This window comes from Onychomys torridus, chromosome 1, assembly GCF_903995425.1.
Source record: "Onychomys torridus chromosome 1, mOncTor1.1, whole genome shotgun sequence".
Classification (NCBI taxonomy): Eukaryota; Metazoa; Chordata; class Mammalia; order Rodentia; family Cricetidae; genus Onychomys; species Onychomys torridus.
This window is the reverse complement of record NC_050443.1, coordinates 59,848,604-59,870,670: the sequence shown is the minus strand read 5'-3', so window position 1 is coordinate 59,870,670 and position 22,067 is coordinate 59,848,604. Positions and strand designations below refer to the sequence as shown.

Below are 22,067 nucleotides of genomic sequence, written 5' to 3'. Positions count from 1 at the left end.
TGAATGCTCAGTCACCAGGAGTGGCACTGTTTGAAAGGATTAGAAGGATCAGGAGGCGTGGCCTTGTTTGAAACAGTGTGTCACTGGGGGTGGGCTTTGAGGTTTCAAAAGTCTCTCTCTCCCTCCCTTTGGGGATCAAGCTGTAGCTCTCAGCTACTTCTCCAACTATGCCTCCCCACCATGTTCTCCCCCATGATGATGACGGACTAAACCTCTGAAACTGTAAAAAAGCCCCCAGTTAAATGTTTTCCTTTATAAGAGTTGCCCTACCAGGTTTATGTGGTGCTGAGGGTCAAACTTAGGACTTAGTGCATACTAATACTAATCCACCAAGCTACATCCCCAGACCCTGCTACTTACCCACCTCTGTTTTTTCTAGAGAGGGTCACGTGATGGAATAAGGCCTGAGAGGAAAGGCTTTAGACATTGTATTCCAGGGTGTCCTTATTTGCTCTGCTTTGCTTTTTTTCTTTCTTTCTTTCTTTCTTTTTTTATATGTGGAGCTGAGGATGGAACCCAGGGCCTTGCACTTGCTAGGCAAGCGCTCTATCACTGAGCTAAATCCCCAAACCCTTTTTTTTCTTTCTTAAACACAGTGTCATTATGGAGCCCTGGCTGGCTTGGAACTCTTGTGTAGACCAGGGTGGCCTTAAACTCACAGAGATCCACTTGTCTCTGCTTCCTGTGCTGGGATTAAAGGCATGCACCACCAAAAAAAAGAAAGAGTTGCCCTGGTCTTGGTGTCCTTCATGGCAATAGAACACTGACTAAGAAACAACCTGTCTGGCATTTTGTATGTACTAGCTCACCTACAAGCCCCAGAAGTTAGGCCTAGTCAAAATGTCCATGACATGGCCTGGCAGGTGGCAGGTACTCTATACCTGTGCTTCTTTGGGGGGTGGGGTGGGGGTTGTTTTGTTTTGGTGCTGAGGATTGAACCCCAGGCCTTGCGCTTGCTAGGCAAGCGCTCTACTACCGAGCTAAATCCCCAACCCCATGTACCTGTGCTTTAAGTGAGCATGGAGACAGGCTCTGAAAGGGTGACCAGTCAGGTCTTACAGCTAGTAATTGGGAGAGTGAGAATTCAAGCCCAGGCTTGTCTGGCGTCAAACCTCTATAGTTTGGTCATTGTACTTCCTGGGGGAGAGGTCTAAATGAAGAAAGGAGAGATAGTCTGATGGACTGGCCTGAAGAAACCTCAGAAGCTCACAGGCCACTTTTTATGAGGACAGAGGTCTTGGAAGGGAATGGACCTCTGGAATGTCAGGCCAGGGCTGAGGCTACAGAGACCCACCAATGACCCCATCCCACCTAAAAGAAGTGGCCGGACCGCCATAGGAACCATCAAGGAACCGTTGCGTCCCTGAAATGTCCTGTGAGATGGTTGGAAGAGACTCCTGTTCCTCCCAGAAGTCTGAGTGCTGTTCACTGGGCTTTTTGAGCAGAAAGGAAAGCTAGCAAAAGGATTGGAGAAAGTGGAAATAAATAAAAGAGGAGAAATTCGCCCATAACACCATCCATGATGGAGAAAAGGAGGTCAAAGGTCAGCGGTGTTCAAACATTTCCTATAAATGGCCAGAGAGCAAACAATTCAGACCTCAAGAGTCATGTGGTTTCCATGGCAACCACTTACCACTGCCATGGTAGCACACAAGCAGCCACAGGTTATCTGCAAAGTTGTGTTCCGATAAGACTTGACTGAAAACGAGTAGGTCCTGCACAGAGAGAATGTTCCTGGCAGAAGCCCAGTGCTAGATGTCAGGGGAGTTCCAGACGCCTGCCCCTCGACACTACAGGACACTGCCACTGTCCTTAGTGGCCCACTAGAACTTGATGGTAAGACACTGTTTTTGAAGACACCATACACTTTGATCATAGCACATGGAGAAAGCAAGCTGGTACTGGATTGGGAGTTTCCTCCCTGCTGGCTAGTGTTTATAGTACCAGAGAGTGCTCTGTAGGCTGCGCAGGGAGACAAGTCACTAACAGTCTTACCCGGCCGTGAACCCTGAGAGCTACAGTAACAACCAGCTGGACGGGATGTGTCCATTGGTGTAACAGTGGCATGACGGTATGGGGGTAACCAACCATGGTTAAAAACTAGATTTCTGTGGCCCGCCCCACAGAAGGGAGCTCATACCTGGTACTGTAAACCTCACCAGAGACCCGTCCCTGGGGAGGTCATAGGCCCTAAGGGAGAACTTACTACTACAGTATTCTGCTAAACGGACATAGCATTAAACTGTTCTCTAAATACTTGTCTTTACACCCACATTATCAGTGCACCTCTCAGCCTTCATAAATACGTTTCTTTTGCACTGGCAAAAGTGGCAGTCACTACAGAGATTCACAACTGGTCCAAATGCAGAGATTAAGTGAATGCAGAGTGCTCAGCCCTGAATTGACATCTCTGTCACCCCCTTCCCACCCAGGCACGGGGAATGTCAAGGAAGAAGTGGGACACAGTTTTCAGGAGCCAGAGGTCAGTGTAAAGCAAGGTCTTCTGAGCATGACGGAACCATTGCCCCACGCACTCACCAGCTGTGGTTGCCTATACAAGAACTCCACAGAGCAAGCCAGTCAGCACTACAGTGTGGATGAGGAAGGGGTCCGGGAGTCCCGCCCTTATCAGAGAAGCTCCTGGCAGTTGATGAGTACTGTGGGAGGGAAGCCGTTTTTCTTCAGGGTGCAGCCCCTGTTCGGTTGCCCATGCTCTAATGAATGACTCTACACCAATGTGCACATGGGAAGCACTAGCCGGATTCAGAGGTTTAAAAAACACCAACAACAGAGTACATGAAGTTGGAAGGGGGTGTGCAGTGAGGGCTGAGAGGGGGTGCAGAAAGGCAGGAGAGGATGGATATGATGAAAATATATTGGGTATATCTATGAAATTCTCAAAGAATAAAAACCCCAATTCATATAATATAATAGGAGGTGGGAGTATGGCTCAGGGCTAGACTAGAGCACTTGACCAGCACACAAATCCCAGGACCCAACAAAACATTGTAATTTTTGGACGGTGGTGGCACACGCCTGTAATCCCAGCACTCGGAGGCAGAGCCAGGCACTCTGTGAGTTCAAGGCCAGTCTGGTCTACAGAGTTAGTCCAGGACAGGCTCCAAAGCTACAGAGAAACCCTGTCTCAAAAAACAAAAACAACAACAACAACAACAACAACAACAACAACAAAAACCCTGTAATTTTCAAAATGAGTAAATGTGCTGGTGTGGCCCAATGGCTATAGTTGGCTGAACCTGCTATAATGAATGTTATAATGAATGAATGAACGAAAAAGAAGGGTCACGGCAGGAAACTTGACTAAAGCACTCCTCCCCTCCCTCCTCCCCTCCCTCCCTCCCTCCCTCCCTCCCTCCCTCCCTCCCTCCCTCCCTCCTCCTCCCTCCCTCCCTCTCTCCTTTCTTACTCCTTTTCTTTTTGTGTGTGGTATATAAGTATGGCTGTGTGTTCCTACAGGTACATGGGCATGGATGCATGCTCTTCAAGAGACATTCACCTTGTTTATTTTAAAGAGAACATTGTTTTATTTTATGTGTGTAGCATGACAGGTCAAGTGTTTCTTCATCTTGTCTAAAGCGGGGGCCATCTTTGGTTTAACCTAAAGCAGACCCCCCTCTCCCCTGGCCCTTGCTGTTAAAAGCCCCATGGGAAAGTACCAAATCCTGTTCTAGAAACTTGGGGTTGAAATGCTCCAGTTAACTGCAGGTTTGGGGCTTTTGCTAAACTGCTTGCTTGCTTCTCTTCCCCCTGCAACTGCCATTCAGGATGTAGTTTTTCTGTGTTCACCGCCTTTAAAATCCCTGTAGAATGCATTTGCGGCTGCTTTATGAGAAGTGTTGTTCTCTCGGCTTGATACAGACTCTCAATTCAGACTATGGTCCTGCTGATTTGTCTTTGGGTCTCTACCCCCAACATATAGGTGTTTTGCCTGCATGTCTGTGCACCAGTACATACCTGGGACCAACGGGAGCCAGAAGAAGGGGCCAGTTCCAGGATAGTTGTAAGCTACCATGTAAGTGATGGGAATAGAACCTGGGTCCTCTGGAAGAGCCAGTTACTTCTCTTAAGAACAGACCTAGAGCCAGGCAGTGGTGGCACATGCCTTTAGTCCCAGGACTCGGGAGGCAGAGCCAGGGGGATCTCTGTGAGTTTGAGGCCAGCCTGGTCTACAAAGCGAGTTCCAGGGAAGGTGCAAAACTACACAGAGAAAGCCTGTCTCGAAAAACAAAAACAAAAAGAACCGACCTAGAGCTAGCTCACAGAGTCGAATAGGTTGGCTCACATGGTGAAAACCCTTCAGTTAGCAGTAATGAAGTATGGAAAGGCTCTTAACCGCAATCCACACTCCGTGACGGCTCACCAGACACACCCCACGGCTGGCGGGGCCTTACCTCTTCTGGAGGAGCTGCTCACATCTTTTCTCCAGCGGCATCATCTGAGAGAAGGCCTGGTTACCTTCCAAGTCCTTCTGAGAAATGGTGCAATTTTTGGAGATATCTTTCAGGAGGGGATAGTCCTCAAAATTAAAACAGAAAACAGAATCTGGGGTGTCCTTGGCACCATCGGTAGGTGTGGCGATATAATCTGGGCAAGCTCCTGTTAGGAAAGGAGAACACCGTGTTCTGTGGAATTGCCTTCTCTACGGGGCTAGGGGCTTCAGGCTGTGGGACTGTCCTCTGTGTATGGAGCGGCTTACCTGGCTGGGGTTGGGAGCAAAATACTTAATTACGCAGAATAAAGACCTTGCCAGCATTTTATCAAAGACCCTTGTGGGAACCAGGCTGCAGCCTCTTTTGGCCTGGGGCAGAGGGGACTGAGGAGGCAACCGAGTAACTGTGGCCAAGCTTTTGTGGGAGGTCAGGAAAAGTCGGGGAAGAGTGTTAGGAGGCCCCAGCACTGGGTAGCTGCCCTCACAGTCCCTTCCATACCATGAAGCAGAAAATATGGATGATGTGGAGATATGACAAACAATGGCTTCCAGGGCATCTCCTGCTGGGGGGGGTGCATAGGGGCTGCAAAGGCACAGATGATTTCGGCCTTGGCCACATCCAGGAGGCTTATAGAGTGGTTCCTGGAAAAGATGAGCACCTGGGAAAGCAAGGGGAAGGACTCTCAGACTTGGCTCTCACAGAAAGGCAGAGGGTCGAGGCCACTTTGGGACCCTGCTCCAGGACTCCTCTTTCTTACCTCCTGGCATCTGTCCCATTTCAGACACTCACTGCCACAAGGAGAAATCTGGTTCTCAGTCCAGGGTGCTCTTACCCCCTTATTCAGGGCTCTTCCTGTGTGCCCCTGGGGTCCCTCTCTGTCACTTATGAACCCATTCTCCTGGTCTTGTCAGGTCCACTCATCTCCTGAGGACTATAGGGACCCAACAGTACACTAGCTTTGACAGTGATTAACTGCTGGTGGACACAGAATGGACATTTGTAGACTTGTGACTCTCTGGGCCTATAGGGCCTCATCCTCTGCCAGGCCACACCGGAAATCACGGACTTTCTTGCTAGCCTGTGTCTCCATCATAGACCCTGAAAGGATTAGGGAATCAGCAGAAGGTGGCGGGACCAGCCATGATGACTTTTGCTCCTTCAGCTGCATCCAGAGGCAGGTCAGCATGTGGGTTCTAGTCCCGCTTAGAAGATGATGTTCCCTGTTCCCACCTCTCCATGCTGTGGGTCTCATTGATAGGAGGTACATCTGCATCCTCTGCCAGCATACAAAAGCTAGCCCCTCTGCCCCACACCCAACCTCTTCCCTCTTCATACCTCCAAACCTGAACTTTGGGTAGTACCTTTCGATGCTGTCTCAACTTCTCTGGCTCTGCTGTTCCCTCCTGCCACACTACCCTCCCCTCTGCAACATCTGTGGTAGGTGGTCCCTACTCTGTTACGTTACATATGATGTCAGTCTTTCTTGGGTTCCAAGGCAGCTCTTTGGTGATTTGTGTCCTGATGAAATGTGAGCCGAATCCCTTTGGTGTGTTCTAGTATTTATTTGGTGCTTAGGACGGAATCCAGGGCCTGCTAACATTTCCTCTACTGCTGAGCATGACTGCCACCAGCCTTGGAGTTTCTTTCATATCCACATACCCCAAAGCAAAGCTAGCACACACTGGGCTGGAAGGGATGATGAACACACTCACAGGAGAGGATTAAGGACCTGAGAACCTACCATGCCAGGCAAAGCTGGGACTGGGGCCACTGTACAGATGGCTTCTTCCGGGTGCGTCACGGACCTGTGGGGCACAAAGGGGGCATTCCCTTGCTGTAAAGGTTTCAGACTTTTACTGTCTTCTCTTAGGTATTTATCCTAGGGAGACTTGTTTAAAATTTCCTTTTTGGGTTTCATTTATTTCTATTTTGTATGTACACATGTACAGCAGAAGAGGGCATCAGCTCCTATTACAGATGACTGTGAGCTACCATGTAGCTGCTGAGAATTGAACTCAGGACTTATGGAAGAGCAGCCAGTGCTCTTAACGACTGAGCCATCTCTCCAGCCTCCAGAGATGCTGTTGATGTAGACCAGTAGATATGTGAAGAGATCATTCATAGTAGCAAAACAAACAAACAAACCAGGAAGAGTATAGGAACTCACCAGCAGGAGACTGCTTAAGCAACAGAATATAACACACAATGGAAACTGGAGAGACATGTGCCAACATGTGGAGCTCTCATGATCAATGTCATGAAGCAAGTCAGAATAAACAGAAGAAAAAAGCCAATTGGAGGTTCATAGAATAAGATTCCAGGCATAAGTTTCCTAAATACACACAACTTAATAAATGCACTGTTTAGAGGCAAAATCATATGTAGGTGGTAAATTCTCTCTCTCTTTTTTTTTTTCCAGAGCTGAGGATCAAACCCAGGGCCTTGTGCTTGCTAGGCAAGCGCTCTACCACTGAGCTAAATCCCCAACCCCTTGGTAAATTTTTAAATCAAAGGAATGATAAGCTGGCGGTGGTGGCGCACGCCTTTAATCCCAGTGCTCGGGAGGCAGAGGCAGGCGGATCTCTGTGAGTTCAAGGCCAGCCTGGTCTACAGAGTGAGTTCCAGGACAGCCAGAGCTGTAACACAGAGAAACCCTGTCTTGAAAAATCAAAAAAGGTTTATTTTTATCTAAGTGTATGAGTGCTTGTATGTTTGTGCACCATGTGCATGAGGCACCTGCAGAGGACAGAAAGGGCATCCGATGCCTGAGAACTGGAGTGACATGCTGCTGTCAGCTAGGAAGTGGGTGTGGAGATCCCAACCCAAGACCTCTGGAAGGACAAGCGCTTTTCATCACTGACCCACCTCTGCAGTCCCAGTTTTTATGAGAGGTGCTGCTAAATATTTGATTTTTTCAGTTGCCACATTGCTTTCTTATGCCTGCCTCTGCCTCCCAAAGCCAGGGCACGTGCTTCTCCAGTAAGATCTTAGCAGACATCACAAAATCCTCAAGTGTGAGAAGCATTTGCGCTTTGCTGTAGCCCTCCCTTGCTGATGGGCATGCTTAGACCAGCATGTGAGGAAGCCTCAGGCAGCCAGCAGGAGAGAGCAGGAGGAAGGAAGGAGAGCAGGAACCCGTGGTTCCTGGTCAACAGCCTGCTAGTTTCCAGGAGTAGGAGAGAAGCTACCCTAGGCCCTAGCCCCTGGATGAGCCGCCATTGGCCTGCAAGCTAGGTAAGGCCAGTGGAGACCGATCTGGCTGACTCCAGGCATGGGGCTGGTGTTGAAGGACTGCTTTCTGCAGCCAGTAGTACTGGGGGATGTTTGGTATGTGGCAGTTGATAGTTAACAACCTTCAAAAAGAAAGGAAGAGGATGTGATCGATTCCTTAGGGGACAGAGGATGATTGGTTTAAGCTGAGTCCAGAGTTTATCTCACCATCCTTACACACACACACACACACACACACACACACACTGTATGGATTCATTTGCATGCATATAATATTTAAAAAGAAAAACACTTTTGAGACAGGGTCTCACTATGTAGCCCCAGCGCCTTTGCTTCCTGGGTGCTAAGATGAAAGGTGTCTGCCACTGTGCCTGGCCTTATTTAAACCATTTTTTTTCTTAAAGATCTCTGGGGAACTGATGAAAGCCATTTTGCGAGAACTGAGCCTCTCTGTGGTCATATGGCACAGGAAAGGGATAGTTTTTCTAGAGAACTGTACCTTACCCACATGCCACTGTGCTCCGGCCAGGAGAGCCGTGGCTATGGCCATGGCCTCTGAGCCAGAGGCTGCCAGTCTTTCCTATAGGACAGCATCATCTGTCTGGCAGGTTATCACCTTGTCCTGTCCCTAAGCCACTGACCTCTCAACAAGCACCTTGCTGGTGGGTCCACTGGTGCCGCTGGCTGTCACCAGGTGGAGGGAAGCGTTAGTGCACAGTACCACACACATCATTTCAGACTTCACAGGGCCTTCAGGATACATGTTCCGTCCTTCATGCACCAGGAAGAATCTTAGGAAGTGAATGCTTTCGCAGAAACACCCCTCGGGCAGAGCAATGACCCCAAAGAGGAATCCTGGGGAGAAAAATTTACTCTAACTGATCAGAAAAGATGAGGTAGCAGTCATGGGTTCTAGTTCTGCGACCAGGAAGTGTGTGAGGGACATGTGTGGGGTAAGGACCAAGTCAAGCAATGTGTAGCCTCTGCAAGGGGAAAACCTATGCCCATTGCAGAAGAACCTTGGAGAGTCTTATGCCTAGAGAGGGGTTTGGGGACGGGATGGGGGGTGCAGGGGGGGTGGGAACCAAGGCTAAGGAGGAATGGGAAGAGAGCAACGGAATGGAGGAAGGTGCAGCCCAGCTGTCCTACAGCTGCCCAGGGATGATGCAAGGCATACAGATGGGCTTTAGAAACTGCATGTGTGTGTGCAGCCAAACAAGAATCGACCAATATCCTGGTCCCTCAGAGTTTCTGCTGACTGGCGGCATGGAAGGAAACCTGCTTTGTCTGAGAGCAGGGGGTGGGGGTGGGGGATGGGGGGGTGAGGGGGTGGGGGAGTGAGGGGGTGAGGGAGTGGGGGTGGGGGTGGGAGGATGAGGGTGAGGGGGGGGGGGGTGGATACTGCTGCTGCAGGGCCTCTCAGGCTATGCTGGGAGCCATATCTTCTCTGCAGTGTAACAAGGACCGTGCACCTCAGGACCTGGTGCACTGCTGGGCACAGAGCAAGCTCTCAGCGTGACAATGGAGCTTAGGCGTGTGTTCCAGGAGCCAGGACTGGGAAAGTGTTCCAGCTGTCCCAAGAGGACTGTGATCGGAAAGTGACTGAAGGAATCCCAAGCTCCTGGAGTCTCACCGAGAAGACCCATCAGGTGCTCAGTCGAGGGCTGAGATGAAGAACTCACCTTGGGCCAGGTCCCACAGAATGAGCACACCATCCTCACAGGCAAGGGCCAGGTAGGAGGAGGAGCTGCTGGTCTGAGAGACTGTAATGGGCGCAGCACAGGGCCACACGTTGTCACAGTCTAGAGGGAAGAGACCATTTGTCAGGCCCTGCCCTGCCCAGTGCCTCCACCGGGGGAATCTGAGGTCCAGACTGGTCTGCCCAAGCCAGGGTCTGGGCTCTGGGAGTCCCTTGTCTAGACTCTCCACCTCTCCCTTCAGTGTGCTCCCTTCCTAGAGTAAACTAAGTCACAGCTGACGTTTAGCGGCCACTTGCGGGCACTCACAGGACATGGTTAGGCTTGTTACAGGTTGCGGGTAGCATTTCACTGAATTTTCAGAAGAGTGCTAGCAGCGGGGCTGTTAGAACCCATTTCATAGCTAGGACTGAGGCATAAGCGGCTTGACCAAGCCACAGCCAGTCGGTAGACAAGCGGGGTGAGAGGGTGGGGAAGTGGGGGTAGGGGTGGAGTCCGAAGCCAGGCTGCTTGGGAGAGGGTCAGAGGAAAGCAATTCCTTCTGCATGCATACTTAACGTGACTTCTAAGGCACAGCCTGACAGTAAAAGACAGGTACCACTCAAGGCCTTGTCCGGAGTGGACTGCACGTAGGGCTGTGCCCATGGCTGTGCCCGGCAACATCACTACCTGGGTCACAACTTCAAAGGTTTTTCTGTATCAAACCCTCTGGAGTTTGCTATTTACAGCCAATACACTCAGCATACAGTGACATATAATGACTTAGTTGTGTCTCAAAGAAAAAAGAAATTGGTACCTGGAGCAACACCCTGAAACTGCACCTTTCCCAGTCCACTGGGCCGGGCCAAGCACCGGCCTGCTGAAGCCAGGCCCATTCTCCTTTCACAGTACATTCTGCGGGGCCTGTGCACTGGACTCTGCACCCTGTCACTGCGGGCAAGAACCGTGACAGCCGGGGACAGGCCTTGAGCACCCATTTCCGCCTGCATAGCTCTGCTTCCCTCGGGCCACACTCTCACAGCTCAGCTGGAGAAGCGCTCATTCTCGGAACCCTGGGCAAGGCACGTGCCTTTGATCCCAGCACTCGGGAGGCAAAGGCAGGTGGATCTCTGTGAGTTCGAGGCCAGCCTGGGCTACAGTGTGAGTTCCAGGTAAAGCTCCAAAGCTACACAGAGAATCCCTGTCTCAAAAAACCAAATGAATGAATGAATGAATGAATGAATGAATGAATAAACAAACAAATAAATAAATAAACAGTACCAGTTTTATCCTTCAGAATTTTGTTCAGTGAATAGAGGAAGAAATTATGACTTCCAGTCCAGTGTACGCCGAGGATACTGGCTGCCCCTGGAGATGGGGAGAGAAGAAAGGGCATTATTAGATTCTGGTATTAGTCTCTGGTAGTCTCCGGCTTGTGTGGCATGTATTCTGCTGTGAAGTCTGGAGTGATTTGTTCTAGTAGGTTCCACTCAGCAGAAAGGAGGACTTCCCAGGAAGAACAGTTTGGTCCCTCCATGGAGGTTATTCCTAGGGAGGCTATTTTACATCTTCTAGAAAGACACCCACTTGCGTGTCAGAGTTCGGGCTGTTATGTGTTTATAACCAGAAGCAGCATGACATATACTCACATGCCCTTCTAGGGCAGTCCCTCCCTGAAGTCCTGTGGCTTCCATTTTAGGGAAGTTGGGCTCAGGGACACATATCCAAAGAGACACTGCCAAGAGCCAGCTGGCAGCCTGGTTTCCACCTTCACCCCTTCCCACCATGCAAGATCTGCCATGTGGCACTTCTCCAGGAGAGCCCCTTTGCCCAGACAACCGCTGTCCCTCTCGGTTACCTGAAGAGCTCTTGATCTCCACTGGCGCTGGGGCTATGGCATTAGTGAAGAAGTGGAATGTGGCCTTACTAGGAAAGACAGACAGGAGTCAGAACCATGTAGACCCCTCGGCAAGAAGAAATCTGGCACAATATGTAACTACGACCAGAAATGGCTTGGTTTTTGAGAATGAGCCTCCCAGAGCCCCATGACAGCCCCATGCTGGGGCTGAGGGGCCACACAGACCTTGGAAACAGATGAAGACAACGCTAATGAAGTTGTGGGTCACTCATAAGCCACTGGGAGCTCCAGCCAAAGGAGGTCCCCTGCCCCACTTTTAAAAGGCCACTTCTATCCTCAGAGGAGATCCTTTAAAGACCAGACAAGAGGGCCGGCAGTGGTGGCACACGCCTTTAATCCCAGCACTCAGGTGGCAGAACCAGGCAGATCTCGGTGAGTTCAAGGCCAGCCTGGTCTACAGAGCAATATCCAGGACAGGCACCAAAACAACACAGAGAAACCCTGTCTCAAGCAAAACAAAACAAAACAAAACAAAAATAAATGAATAAATGAATAAACAAACAAACAAACAAATAAATAAATTAAATACCAGATGAGAGTGACACTCCTAAATGCTTTCTCACCAGGGGTTCTCAAAACTCAAAGTACTGATAAACTGGCTCTTATTTGGAGTGTTTGCAGTGGATAATTAATGTGATCCCTAAATATCTTGCTGGGTAGTAGGAACTAAGTGGGCACCATTAAGCCAGGTGAGGGTCTCAGTTCACAATAGAAGGCTGCCATTAAGGCTCAGCCTTCAGAACCATGTCCTGATGAAAAGACATTCAAGGTCCACTTGCCAGCTAGATGAGAGGTCTCACTTGTCATGTGAAAACAAGGATGTTCCAAAGTCCTACACAGCTGTGAGGCAAGCCTGTTCTTAAAACCATGGCTGCTCCAGACACTGGGCGATTCTTACCATCAGATCGTGGGCAATGAGGCTGGCCTGCTGACCGAGGTGCTAGCACACGTTACTGCTGCCACATTGTGATAACTATAGATTATGTGACATCACATTTAGAAGGACACGGAAAGGCTGGGTGACACTCAGAGGTCCTGCCTGGCACATCTGGGTCCTGTAGATCCCAGCGCTGCACAAGAGCAAAAAGAAATGGAGGGATGCCCACAATGGCTATATCGGATTCCCGTTTTGTTTCCTTCTCTCGGTGTGCCTTTTCCTCTTTGAAAACCAGGAAGAACTAGAAAAGATGTCACACATGAATCTAAAGACTGTTTCTCATCTCCATAGGTATATGCTCCTGTTTCTTTTTCCTTGCCTGGGGTGCTGGGCTTTGAACCCAGGCTTTGGGCATATTAGACAGTGTTCAACTGAGCCACACAGCTAGTCCTTCTTTAAAATGCTGGTTCCCAGTCTTCACTCTGGTTGTATTTAAACAAGGCCCACAGAACATTTCACCAGAGTCTGCTGGGGCTAGACAGAGTGCTTGGTAGTGATGAGCACTGGCTGCTCTTCTAGAGCACTTAGATTATTCTCCTCCTCCTCCTCCTCCTCCTCCTCCTCCTCCTCCTCCTCCTCCCCCTCCTCCTCCTTCTCCTCCTCCTCCTCCTCCTTCTCCTCCTCCTCCTTTGGTTTTTCTCTGTAGCTTTGGAGCTAGCTCTGTAGACCAGGCTGGCCTTGAACTCACAGAGATCCACCTGCCTCTGCCTCCCCAGTGCCGGGATTAAAAGCATGTGTCACCACCGCCCGGCGAGCACTTAGATTCTTAGCACCCACATGATGGCTTACAACTGTCTATAACTCCAGTTCCAGGGGATGAGGCCCTCTTCTGATCTCCACAGCCACTGCATGTACACGGGACACAGACACACATTGAGGCAAAACACCCAGACGCAAAAATTTTAAAAGTTAATTAAGTAAAATTAAAATACATTTTAAAAAAGAATCTGCTGAAGTTCTCCCAAGCCAGAAAGAGGTTTTAGAGGGATCCTTGCTTTGGTCCAGTGAGTACAGAGTCAGCAGCAGCTCTGTGGCTAAGCAGGGCCCGGCAGCCTCCTCCCTCAGGCTCACCTGAGCAGCTCCCCCCACCCTCAGGCTCACCTGAGCAGCTCCTCCTCCTCCCTCAGGCTCACCTGAGCGGCTCCCCCCACCCTCAGGCTCACCTGAGTGGCTCCTCCTCCCACTCCCCGTCCAGGTACTTCTTGTGGGAGGCATAGAAGAGTTCCCTGTGTTGCTGCCACTGCACATCCTTGATGAAGTGATTCTGCCCGGAGCCCAGCCCGCAGTAGTCCTCTGTCTTCGAAATAATCTCCAGGGGGCTTTTAAATGTGGTGCCTGGATTGAAGAGATCCCAGGACTCAACGCAATCCCATTTCCCTTGACTGGTTCCCCCTGCTTCCTTCAGAAGCCTCACCCCAGAAACCCACTTTTGGTCCGCAGTGGGTCTGTGAGCCAGGGATCCAGCCCTGGCCATCCTCTCCCTTAATGCACAGGCCCAGAGAGCCCAGGCAGAGGGCAGCTGCTCTCCCTCTCTATCCCTGCAACCCAGTATCCCCGGCTTTCTGCAGAAAGGTCAAGGAAACGCCCATGGTGTGCCAAGGCCAGTGTTGCTGTCTCTCCACCAAAGTAAGGCCCCAGCCCGGCAACGGCTGCCTGCTATTGCTGAAGCCCCTCTTCCCTGCAGTCTCCGTGGCTTCCCCCCACTCCTCCCCTACAGGACTCCTGTGGGTCACCTTTCCTGCCATTCTTCCTAGTAACCTTGCACCCCCAAACCACCCTCCTCTGCTTTCTAGAGCTAGGAATAAAACCCAGGATCTCATGCACAATAGGCAATCCCCCTACCATTAAGTACACCCCAGTCCACTACCGCCATTCTGTGTGTGTGTGTGTGTGTGTGTGTGTGTGTGTGTGGTGTCGTCTATGTACTTGTTACTGTAGGTATGTAGATGTAGAGGTAGATCAGGGGTCTTTTTTTTTTTTTTTTTTTTTTTTGAGCTGAGGATCGAACCCAGGGCCTTGCGCTTGCTAGGCAAACGCTCTATCACTGAGCTAAATCCCCAACCCTATCTTTATTTTTTTGAGACAGGGTCTCTCACTGAATTTGAAGTTCATTGATTAAGCTAGGCTGAATGGACAAGAAGCTTCAGGGATCCATCTATCTGCCCTCATTCCCTCCCAGTACTGGGGTTATAAGGCACACACCACCATACCTCACTTTTTATGTGGGTTCTGGGGATCTGAACTCAGATCATCAGACTTAAGCAGCAGGCACTTTACCTACTGAGCTATATCCCAGACCTACTGCCATGCTTATACATGTTTCTTGGCATACATTTGCTTACAACTCTCTATCTATCTATCTATCTATCTATCTATCTATCTATCTATCTATCTAAATATCCATCCATCCATCCATCCATCCATCCATCCATCCATCCATCCCAGTTTTTTCTAAAGCTTCCTTAGAGATTTCCACATCCCAGGAAATTGCTCAGGTCTTTAGCTAGGCAAACAGGTATGGATGGTCACTCCCCGAAGGAGTATAAATGCTGGATCCTAGGCTGGGCAGGCCTCTACCAACTAGGCCACATCCCCAGCCCTTCTTCCATGCTTTTATGATACACCTAGACATACAGATGCTCTCTGGGCTCTTTGTTTGGTTTTGCGCTTGACTGTTGTTATTGTTGTTGTTGTTGTTGTTGTTGTTTGATGTACATAGCCCAGGCTGTCAGTAGATTCACTTTGTAGCATAGTCTGGCCCCAAAGTAGAGGTTGCATCATGAGGGCTGGGTCACAAAACCACCAGCTCAACTTAAAATAATTTTAATGTAATCAGACTTTCCTCTTACTGTATTTGTATGTGTTTTCCTTTTAAAGTGTGGTGTGTGTGTGTGTGTGTGTGTGTGTGTGTGTGTGTGTGTGAGAGAGAGAGAGAGAGAGAGAGAGAGAGAGAGAGAGAGAGAGAGAGAAGTCTAGTTCTAGAGAGATGGCTCAGAGGTTAAGATCACATACTGCTTTTGTAGAGGACATCCATGCTAGGAAGCTTACAAATGCCTGTAACTCCAGTTCCAGAGGCTTCAACTCCTTCTGGATTCCATGGGTACCTGCACCCACCGATGCACATAACCACATATACACACACACATATACAGTTAATTTAAAGTAAATCTTTCTTTTAAAAGAGTCTTCAGGGCTGGAGAGATGGCTCAGTGGTTAAAAGCACTTGACTGCTTTTCCAGAGGTCCTGAGTTCAATTCCAAGCAACCACATGGTGGCTCACAACCATCTGTAATGGGATCAGATTCCTTCTTACGGTGTACATGAAGACAGAGCACTCATATATACATAAGATACATGAATAAATAAATGAATAAATAAATCTTTAAAAATAAGTCTTTCCCTACCTAGAAATTAAATTTCTAGAATGTCTGTCTGTTTTGTCTTTCATACTGACTTCTGCAATTCATCTGGAATTAGTTTTACCTACGGTATGAGGCAGGGCTCAGGCTTTGTCTCACCGTGGACAACCAGCACAATTTACTGAAATGACCGTTCTTATAATGTGACCTCCAATATGCCGGGGCCATTGATTTATAGTCAGGTATTTTATCCTGTTTCATTTGCCCGCTTTTCTGATTGATAATTTTTTTCTGTCTACCTGTATTTCCATATTTCATTGATGTCTCTGTTATTCACTCACTCATCTTTTGTTTTGTGAGACAGCATCTCTCGTAGCTCAGGTTGTCCTTAAACTCAAGATGTGACAGACAATGACCTTGAACTCATGATCCTCCTGCCTCTGACTCCCTAAATGCTAGGATTACAGATTCATATATTTTTTTTTTTGCTTGTTTTGTTTGTTTGTTTTGAGACATGAGACAGGGTTCTCTATGTAGCCCTGGCTGTCCTGGAACTCACTTTGTAGACCAGGCTGGCCTTGAACTCACAGAGAACTGCCTGCCTCTGCCTCCGAGTCCTGGGATTACAAATGTGCGCCACCACCGCCCTCATCTTTTCTTAATTACTATAGTTTTGCAACAAACCTTTAACATTTTTAGTTATATGTATTTATTTTATTTATGTGTGTGTTGCCTGCATGTATGTATATGTGCACCACATGCATTCTTGGTGCCCTCAGAGGTCAGAAGAGGGAGCCGATTCTCTTGAACTGGAGTTATTGATTCTTGTAACCACCATGTGGGTGCTGGGAATCAAATGTGGGGCACCTGTGAGAGCAGCCAGTGCTCTTACCCACTGCTCCATCTCTCCAGCCCTTGTAACAAATCTTGGAGTCCTATCACTAATATTCTTCAAAACATTTTTAGTTAATTTTCATTTCCTGTATATGGTGTTTTGCCTGCACGTCTGTGCAGCATGTGCAAGCCTGGTGTCCTAGGAGACCTGATCAGGTGTCAGGTCCCCTTCAACTGGAGTTACAGATGGTTGTGAGCTGCCATGTGGGTGCCAGGAACTGAACTCAGGCCCTCTGCAAGAGCAGTAAGTGCTCTTAATCACAAAGCCATCTCTCCAGCCCCCACTAATACACTTCTATCTTTTTTTTTATTTTAATTTTTGGTTTTTTGAGACAGTGTTTCTCTGTGTGGCTTTGGAGCCTGTCCTGGATCTCACTCTATAGACCAGGCTGGCCTCGAACTCATGGAGATCATCCTGCCTCTGCCTCCCAAGTGCTGGGATTAAAGGTGTGTGCCACCTGTCTTTTTTTTTTAAATAAAGCATTAAAAATTTTAATTTATTTATTTTATGTGTATGTTTTGACTGCATGTATTTCTGTGCATCATGTACATGCCCCTGGTAACCACAGAGGTTAGACTGAGTCCCACTGGAACTAGAGTTACAGAGGTTGTGAGCTACAGTGTGGGTGCTGGTAACTGAATTCAGGACCTATTAACTGCTGAGCCACATTTCCAGCTTGAAGTTAATGGATATTCTTTGCCCTTTGCATTTCTCTCTGATTTTTAAAAAGTAATTTATTTATTTTTATTTGTACATTGGTGTTTTGCCTGCATATATGTCTGTGTCAGGGTGTCAGATCTCCTAGAACTGGAGTCACAGACAGTTGTGAGACACCATGTGAGTGCTGGGAATTGAACCTGGGTACTCTGGAAGAGCAGTCAGTGCTCTTAAACTGCTGAACCATCTCTCTAGCCCCTTCTCTCTGATTTTTAATGGCTACAAAGAATTCCTTTGTATAAATATACTAGATGAGGCCCTCTGGATAGGCGAGACAGTTGTTGTTTAGCCTGAACTGTTTAGGGGGCCCCCACGCAGTAGGATCGGGATCCGTCCCTGGTGCATGATAGGGCTTTTTGGAGCCCAGTGCCTGTGGTGAGACACCTTGTGCAGACTTGGTGCAGGGGGAGGGGCTTGGACCTGCCTCAACTGAATGTTCCAGGCTCTGCTGACTCCCTATGGGAGACCTTGCCGTGGAGGAGGTTGGAATGGGGGGTGGGTTGGAGAGAAAGTCTGGGGGTGGGAGGAGGGAGGAGAGGGGGAATCTGTGGTTGCTATGTAAAATGAATAGAGAATGTCTTAATAATAACAATTTAAAAATATAAACTAGATGTTATCTAACCAGTCTGCTGCCCTTGTAAATAATGCTATGTAGCCTATGGGTGTGGGTAAACATTTTTATTGGTATGTCTTTGAGACCATGTGAGTGCCAAGATGTTCTATATTCTCTGCTTATAATAGCTAACTGCTCTCCTCTTTTTGGCCAACTCTTAGCTTTCTAAACTTTGCTCCAATATCCTGTCCTTTGATGCCTTTGTTTATCCCTAAGCAGAGCTAGACATTCCTTTCTGTTTTCATGGTCCTAGATGTTTCCAATTACTGTACTTCAAATACTGTACTGTGGTTTCCTTCCACTCTCCCTTGGTAGACCTTCAGCTTCTAGAATGATCTCCATGCTTGGCTGCAGACACTAAGCAAAAGAGTGATAATGACTTACACAGAAATATGGGGATGAATTAATCCTGCCTAGCAATCACAAATGATGTCTTTCTTTGATCTCCTAATTCTACTAACTGGATCCTTACAATATTTGTGTTTCCTTTTGGCTTTTAGTCCTAGAGCCTCAGAGTTAAAATTATGCATTTAATTAGACATTGCTGCTGATAAGCAGGGAAACAGGATGTGGTGCAGGGCTGCTAGTGAGGGACATAACGGGAAATCAATGCTAAAGAAACAAGTGCTGCCTCTCTCTTACTTACCTGCTATGGGCTTAGGAGGTTTAATCTTCATTACGAAAACTGGAGGACTCAATTTAAGGTCACTTTTAAAACAAATGTTTAAGTCCTAAAATAAGGGAAAGGTGCAGCCAATAAGTTAACAAAGGAAATTATATAGAATCATTAAAAATAACAATTCTTGGGGTTGGGGATTTAGCTCAGTGGTAGAGTGCTTGCCTAGCAAGCACAAGGCGCTGTGTTCGGTCCTCAGCTCTGGCAATAAATAAATAAATAAATACATACATACATACATACATACATAAATACATAAATAACAATTCTTAAGGATGTCAAGAAAAAGAAGAAGAATGAACAAGACAAGTAGAAATGGAATAGAAAGATGGTAGACTTAAACTCAAATTTGCCACTAACAACATTAAATATAAATGGCCTAAATACTACACTTAAAAGGCAGATACATCAGTTCTGATAGCTAGGTGGATTTCATTCATTCTTATATCCCTGTGTTATCAATATTTACTGAATATGCATAATGCACCAGCACAAAAATAAGAAAGACATATCTAATAAAGAGACAAATTTCAACCATATGGTGTCAAAAAGAAACTTCACTTAAGCCAGCACTTGGAAGGCGGAGGCAGCAGGATTATGAGTTTGAGGCCATCCTGGGCTAAAGGGTAAGTCTTAAATCAGCTTTAGGGGCTAGAGAGGTAGCTCAGCAGTTGAAAGCACTGGCTGTCCTTCCAGAGGACCTGGGTTCAATTCCCAGCACCCACATGGCAGCTCACACCTGTCTGTTACTCTAATTCCAGGGGATTTAGACAAAACACCAATCCACATAAAATAAAAATAAATTATTTTAAAAAATAAAATAAAATCAGCTTTATCTACACAGAGAGATGGTGTATCAAACACACACACACACACACACACACACACACACACACACAGAGAGAGAGAGAGAGAGAGAGAGAGAGAGAGAGAGAAGAGAGACACCCTACTTTAATTCTCAGTTTAAATATAAATAACAGGTTAAAAATAAAAGTATTAAAACTGGTGGTATGTATCAACTCAAAATAATGGAAAGAAAGCTGAGGTGGCTAATACTAATGTCTGACTTAGAGTCAATCAGAACAAAGACCAGGAAATAACCAGGACCAAAGAGTACACAAATAATGTTAAAATGTCAGTTTATCAGAAAACATAGCTTCCCAAATTGTTATGCATCTAATACCAGGGTTTCAAAATACACAAACAAAAACCTCACAGAAGTGAGAGAACAAACACAGTCTTCCGGACTCCTCCTCCAAAGGGTCGTAGGGGCAAGCATACTGAAATGTGAATAAAATGCAGAACAAATACAGGAAGAAACGCAATAAAGGATGTAGAGGGCTTGAATAATTGGGCCACAACAAGCAGAGTTTACCATCTTTTCAAATGTATTTAACAATGAAAACCAATTTTTGGCATAAAACAAATCTCAACAGACTTGGAAGTTGTCACGTTGCAAAAAATTCAATAAAATATTAGCAAACTGAAACAAGCAAGCTAGATCTGTGAAGAGATGATCTTAAAAACAAAGTAGCCCAGGGGCTATGGAGTGGGCTTGGTGATAGGTATTTACCTGGATTGCATTAGGGCTTTGAGTTGGTCCCAAGCTCTGGAAAAAAAAAAAAAAAAAACCACAAATAAGTAATGTTATGATCAAGAAACAGAAATAGACAAAAGAAAAAAATCACAAAGGAAACATTCACACACATATCTTGTGTGTGTGTGTGTGTGTGTGTGTGTGTGTGTTTTGAGACAGGGTTTCTCTGTGTAACAGCCCTGGCTGTCCTGGAACTCGCTCTGTAGACCAGGCTGGCCTCAAACTCATAGAGATCCACCTGCCTCTGCCTCCTGAGTGCTGGGATTAAAGGCATGGACTACACTCAGCTTCACACACATATATCTTCATGTTTTTTCATTTTTCTTTATTAAGAAATTTTCTACTCACTCCACATACCGCACATAGATCCCCCCTCCTCCCTCACACACATATCTATAAAATAGAATGCCTAAACAAAATGAATTATCACTGAAACTGACTCAAAACATTAAAAAATAATGGACTGAACAGCATAGAAGTTGAAAACATAATACAAATTATTGCTGCTAAGTAAGACCTCAAGACTCTCACCTAAGAGGATAGACACCTTACCTTACAAGGAAGGTTAGCATATCCTGACACCAGAAGCTGAACAGAAAACCATCCAAATTCACACACAAGGACAATAAGCCAGACTCACATCTCATATCTAAACTTGAAAATACCTGTGAACCTAGGATTATCGTGTGTGTGCACGTGTGTATGTGTGTGAGTCTATGTTTGTAGAGAAGATCACCCAAACAGAACTCTACCCAACAGCACAGCACAAGCTGTGTAGCCGGCCTGTGCCAGTTAGGTGCTTTTGTCTATTTGGTCTGTTTTGTCAATTTGACACAAGCTAGGAGTCATCTGGGAAGAGAGACCTTCAGCTCAGAACATACCTCCATCTGATTGGTCTGGATGCAAGCGTGTGGAGCATTTCCTTCACTAATGATTGATGTGGGCGGGTCCAGGCCACTGTGGGTGGTGCCACCCCTGGGCAGGTGGTTCTGGGTTGCATAAAAAGGTAGCTTAGCAATCCAGCAGGGAGTAAGCCACTGAGCAGCTTTCCTCCACGGCCTTTGCCCCAGGTCCCTGACTTGAGCTTGTGTCCTGGCTTCGCCCCATGGTGGACTGTGACATGGAAGCATAAGACCGGATAAACCCTTTCCTCCCCAAGCTGCTTTTGGTATTTATCTTAGCAGCGAAGAGCGAACTAATACAAGTAGCATTCTCTCAGTTCCGTCACCTCATGGCATGCAGAGGGATGACCGGAGCAGGTGCAGGCGCAAGCCAAGTGACAGTCTGCACTAGCGAGAAAGGGGAGGGCCAGGCGTGCTCCCTCTTGTGAGGATTCCAGAGAACACTAGAGTGACTGCTAGGCTCCCTCTCCTAAAGGTTCCACAGCATTTCCCAATTCTACCAGTCTAGGGCCCGAGTCTTCACTTGTGGTGGACTCCCGGGACACAAACTACAATCTCAGTGTAGAACCTCAACAAAGTATGGGACATACAGAGATAGAAAACCAGGTGTTGCCTTGGCACAGGGGTGGAAAAGGGTAGTGAGGTGGGAGGTTATGAAGCCAGTGGGCAGGACGAGCACTCTGAAGACGAATATACTCGAGGCGACACTAACAAACGGCGCTGTATACGAGAGCGTGCTGGATGGGAGTTTACTGCGCTTCTCGTAAAGCAGCAACCAACAGACGTGTGCATAGATGTATATTCATTTGCTTCACCATGGAGACCTCTTTGAAAAATCTATATGTATCCCACAGCATCATGTTATGTACCTTAAATATACACACCGTTCATTTCTTCTAATGCGGAAAAGAACTTTGATAAAAGTCAATTCCGCTAGAGAGATGGCTCAGAGGTTAAGAGTACTGGCTGCTCTTCCAAAGGTCCTGAGTTCAATTCCCAGCAACCACATGGTGGCTCATGACCATCAGTAATGAGGTCTGGTGCCCTCTTCTGGCCTGCAGGGATATGTGCAGACAGAACACTGTATACATAATA

At 47.4% G+C, this 22,067-nt stretch overlaps 1 protein-coding gene across 1 annotated transcript in view; it reads right to left on the bottom strand.

Annotated features, from left to right (window-relative positions):
• The window catches only part of Wdr93 (WD repeat domain 93), a 54,345-nt gene that overhangs the window by 7,273 nt on the left and 25,005 nt on the right, over nt 1-22,067 (bottom strand). The window contains exons 8-17 of the mRNA XM_036191601.1: nt 20,047-20,082; nt 18,444-18,528; nt 13,377-13,548; nt 11,217-11,284; nt 10,640-10,726; nt 9,365-9,484; nt 8,324-8,537; nt 6,193-6,256; nt 4,950-5,109; nt 4,413-4,617 (exon numbers count right to left, since the gene is read on the bottom strand). Of these exons, the coding sequence (XP_036047494.1) occupies nt 4,413-4,617; nt 4,950-5,109; nt 6,193-6,256; nt 8,324-8,537; nt 9,365-9,484; nt 10,640-10,726; nt 11,217-11,284; nt 13,377-13,548; nt 18,444-18,528; nt 20,047-20,082 (1,211 nt within the window). The remainder of the gene's footprint in view (nt 1-4,412; nt 4,618-4,949; nt 5,110-6,192; nt 6,257-8,323; nt 8,538-9,364; nt 9,485-10,639; nt 10,727-11,216; nt 11,285-13,376; nt 13,549-18,443; nt 18,529-20,046; nt 20,083-22,067) is intronic.